The sequence below is a fragment of the Chiloscyllium plagiosum genome, chromosome 47 (genome assembly GCF_004010195.1).
Source record: "Chiloscyllium plagiosum isolate BGI_BamShark_2017 chromosome 47, ASM401019v2, whole genome shotgun sequence".
In the NCBI taxonomy this organism is placed as follows: Eukaryota; Metazoa; Chordata; class Chondrichthyes; order Orectolobiformes; family Hemiscylliidae; genus Chiloscyllium; species Chiloscyllium plagiosum.
The window spans coordinates 7,710,343-7,714,456 of NC_057756.1; the positions used below are offsets into that span (position 1 = coordinate 7,710,343).

Here is a 4,114-nt window from a genome sequence, read left to right on the forward strand (position 1 = left end):
GAAGAAGGGCTCATGCCCGAAACGTCGATTCTCCTGCTCCTTGGATGCTGCCTGACCTGCTGCGCTTTTTCAGCAACACACTGAAGGGAGCACTGGATTAAAACACGATGTAGAGAGAACACAGTGATGGGTGAGAAGAAGAGGGGGTAGGAGGAGTCGATGGACTGAGTGGTGTGTTTGTGTGATGTGAATGCCATTTTAACCCAAATGTTGAGGAATCTGATCCGCTAACCTGTCCCACAGATAAAAGCATCAAATGCGGCTTCATGAGGATAGTCACTTTGAGCTGTAACAGAAAACAGAGAGATGGCGGTTAATTCATTTACCACAGTGTCTGTCACCCTGACTGATACCTCCCATCTATACACTGATTGACTCAGTCCCTCCTTTTTGTACACCAATACTCTTGGAAAAAGAACTTGACTGTTCACCTTGTCTATGCCCCTCATGATCTTATAAACCTTTAAGGTCACCCCTCAACCCCCTCCCCTCCAGGGAAAGAAGCCCCAGCCTATCCAGTATCTCCTTATAACCCAAACCTTCCAATCCCGGTAACATCTTTGTAGATCTTTTCTGTACCCTTTCCAATTTAATGCTATCCTCCCTATAACAGTGCTACCAGAGCTGTAATGGTATTCTAAAAGTGACCTCACCAATGTCATGTACAGTCGCAAAATGACATCCCACCTCCTGTACCCAATACTCTGATCAACGAAGGCAAGTATGCCAAATGCCTTCTTCATCACCCTGTCTACATGTGACACCACTTCAAAGGAAAAAAGTACCTGAACCCTTCGATGTCTTTGTTCAACAACACTTCCCAGGGCCCTTGACTTGCCTCACTAAAGTGCAACACCTTACATTTATCTAAACTAAACTCCATCTACCACTCCTCGGCCCATTGGCCCATCAGACCAAGATCCTGTTGTACTGAGGTAACCTTCTTCACTATCCACTATACCACCAATTTTGGTGTCATCTGAAAACCCACTAACCACGCACCTTTTTTCTCATCCAAAGTGGTGGCAGATGGAGTTTAATTCAGATAAATGAGAGGTGCTGCATTTTGGGAAAGCAAATTTTAGCAGGACTTATACACTTAATGGTAAAGTCCTAGGGAGTGTTGCTGAACAAAGAGACCTAAAGAGACCTTGGCGTGCAGGTTCATAGCTCCTTGAAAGTGGAGTCACAGGTGGGTAGGATATTGAAGGCGGCGTTTGGTATGCTTTCCTTTATTGGTCAGAGTATTGAGTACAGGAGTTGGGAGGGCATGTTGCGGCTGTACAGGACATTGGTTAGCCCACTGTTGGAACATTGCTTGCAATTCTGGTCTCTTTCCTATCGGAAAGATGTTGTGAAACTTGAAAGGGTTCAGAAAAGAGTTACAAGGCTGTTGCCAGGGTTGGAGGTTTTGAGCTATAGGGAGAGGCTGAACAATCTGGGGCTGTTTTCCCTGGAGCATCGGAGGCTGAGGGGTGACCTTATAGAGGATAACAAAATTATGCAGGGCATGGATAGGATAAATAGGCCAAGTTTTTTCCCTGGGCTTGGGGAGTCCAGAAGTAGAGGGCATAGGTTTAGGGTGAGAGGGGAAAGATATAAAAGAGGTCTACGGGGCAACCTTTTCACACAGTGGGTGGTATGTGTATGGAATGAGCTGCCAGAGGAAATGGTGGAGGCTGGTTCAATTGCAACATTTAGGAGGCATCTGGATGGGTGTATGAACAGGAAGGGTTTGGAGGGATATGGGCCGGGTGCTGGCAGGTGGGACTAGATTGGGTTGGGATATCTGGTCGGCATGGACGGGTTGGACCGAAGGGTCTGTTTCCATGCTGTACATCTCTATGACTCTAAATGGTTGATATGAATGACAAAGGAGTCCCGTTCTCCTTAAACTCTTTGCCCAAGTTCTAGACATCCCCCATGAGAGGGGACATCAGTGTTCACTCTATCCAGACCCCGAGAATCTTACACATTTCAGTTCAATCACTTCTCCATCCCACATCCAATGGCTAAAGACCTAAGCTGTTCAACCTGTCCTCGTGGGATAACCCTTTCATCCTGTGAATGAGTGGAAAGAGACTTCCCTGAATTCATTCCAAAGCAATTCTATCTGTTCTGAAATGGGGAGGGACCAAACCTTATGGAGTTCCCCAGATGTCATCTAACCAACACCCTATTACAGCTGCAGTAAAACTTCCCCAATGTTTTTATCCCATTCCTCTTGCAAATGGCCATAACATTTCGTGAGATTTTTCAAGCACTTATCATAGAACCCCTACACAGTGTTGAAGATGGCCATTCGGCCCATCGAGGCCACACCAACCCTACAAAGAGCATTCCACCCAGACCTGATCCTCCTACCCTATCGCTGTAATCCTGCGTATCCCATGTCCAATTCACTTGACCTGCACATCTTTGGACTGTGGGAGGAAACCAGAGCACCCAGAGGAAACCCACACAGACACAGGGAGAGTGTGCAAACTCCACACAGACAGTCGCCCGAGACCGGAATCGAACCTGGGCCCCTGGCACTTTGAGACAGCAGCGCTAACCACAGCCACTATACCGCCCTGTAATACTCTCTAAGCGATCACGGTACAAATGATAAATTTCGCTGCCAAATTGTATGCTCCCTTCATCCCAGTCACTGATATAGTTGAGAAATAATTAAGAACCGATCACTGGTCTTAGTGGTACTCTACCAGGGATAGCTAACCAGCTCAAAACATAAACATCTGTTCTCCTCTCTGCTTCCTGTAGGTTAAGCAATTCCTTATCTCTGAAAATATCTTAGTCTTGACACTATTCCTTCTTATTGTCTGTAGCAACTTTTGATGTGGCTTTAACCAAGGGTAGGGTTTTCACGATGTAGATCTGTACGTCCCTCTCACCTCTTTGTTGCTCACTCTGTCTGTGTCTCTTTTTTTCCCTCTCCCTCCATCGTGGTTCTCCACCTCACTCATATTTTCTGTCCATCTCCCTATATCCTTCAGGCTATCTGTCTCCCTCCTTCAGTCCATCCAACCGTCCATCTCCCTCTGTCCTTATCCCTCTGACTTGCCTGTTCCTACATTGCCTGTCCATCCTTCTTCCCATTTCTCTCTTCCTCTCTGCCTCTTTCTCAGTCCATCTCTCTCCCTCCTTCCTTCCATCCTTCAGGCACTCTGCCTGTATTCCTGATGAAGGGTTTTTGCCCGAAACGTCGATTTTCCTGCTCCTCGGATGCTGCCTGACCTGCTGTGCTTTTCCAGCACCACTAATCCAGAATCTGTTTTCCAGCATCTACAGTCCTTGTTTTTACCTCCTTCCTTCCCTGTCTATCCATCTTCTTCCTTCACCCTCCGACTCTCTCATTCTCTAATTCTGCCTATCTCTCTGTGTCTGTCTATCCATCTGTCTGTGTCTTTGTCTGTCTGTCTGCCTCTCCGTCTGCCTATCTCTCGGACTCTCTGCCTGACAGTCTGTCTCTCTGTTTCCAGACCCTGAAGGGACGGGGAAAGGCAGTGACGTTACTCACAGTATCTCTGGCAGACTGCAGCGTGGTTCAATGTGGGTCCATGCTGGGCCAGGTCGATGAGCCGGCTAAACGAAAATGGAGCCAAGGACAGTGCAGACGGGTCAGCATTCAGACTGTGTTTCCATTCAGCATCCTTCCAAACCCTGCCCAACAGGCTGCCTCCCTCCCACAGCCCAGGCCAGGCTATGTGCAGGAACATCACCCCCACCGCTGCTCAATCTCTCACTCCGGATTCTTCCTGTTTTCAGGAGTCTGCGGAGAGGTTTCCCGGCCTCCACCCTCAGTCATCACCACCTCGACCATGCTTCCTCCATATTTAAAGGCACATTCACCCCGGACCCCATTCAGATTCGCAGGGACTCCCCGTCTCACATCAGCTTAATGTTAACATTCGGCCAATTAAATGTTCGCTTCCTCTGTGATCTCACCCCTCCCTCCCTATCTCCGTAACCCCCTCCAGCCCCTACACCCCTCCCTATCCCTGTAACCCCCTGCAGCCCCTACACCCCTCCCTATCTCTGTAACCCCCTTCAGCCCCTACATCCCTCCCTATCTCTGTACCCACACCAGCCCCTGCACCCCTCCCTATCTCTG

The 4,114-nt window shown here is 48.4% G+C and overlaps 2 protein-coding genes across 3 annotated transcripts in view; both read right to left on the reverse strand.

Moving 5' to 3' along the window:
* LOC122544186 (immunoglobulin superfamily member 22-like) overlaps positions 1–4,114 on the reverse strand; it is a 789,994-nt gene that overhangs the window by 329,692 nt on the left and 456,188 nt on the right. The gene's annotated exons all lie outside the window — the stretch shown is intronic.
* Positions 1–4,114, reverse strand: part of LOC122544187 (poly(A)-specific ribonuclease PNLDC1-like) — a 28,744-nt gene that overhangs the window by 12,343 nt on the left and 12,287 nt on the right. Inside the window, exons 10-11 of the mRNA XM_043683241.1 lie at positions 3,521–3,585; positions 233–286 (exon numbers count right to left, since the gene is read on the reverse strand). Coding sequence (XP_043539176.1) covers positions 233–286; positions 3,521–3,585 — 119 coding nt within the window. The remainder of the gene's footprint in view (positions 1–232; positions 287–3,520; positions 3,586–4,114) is intronic.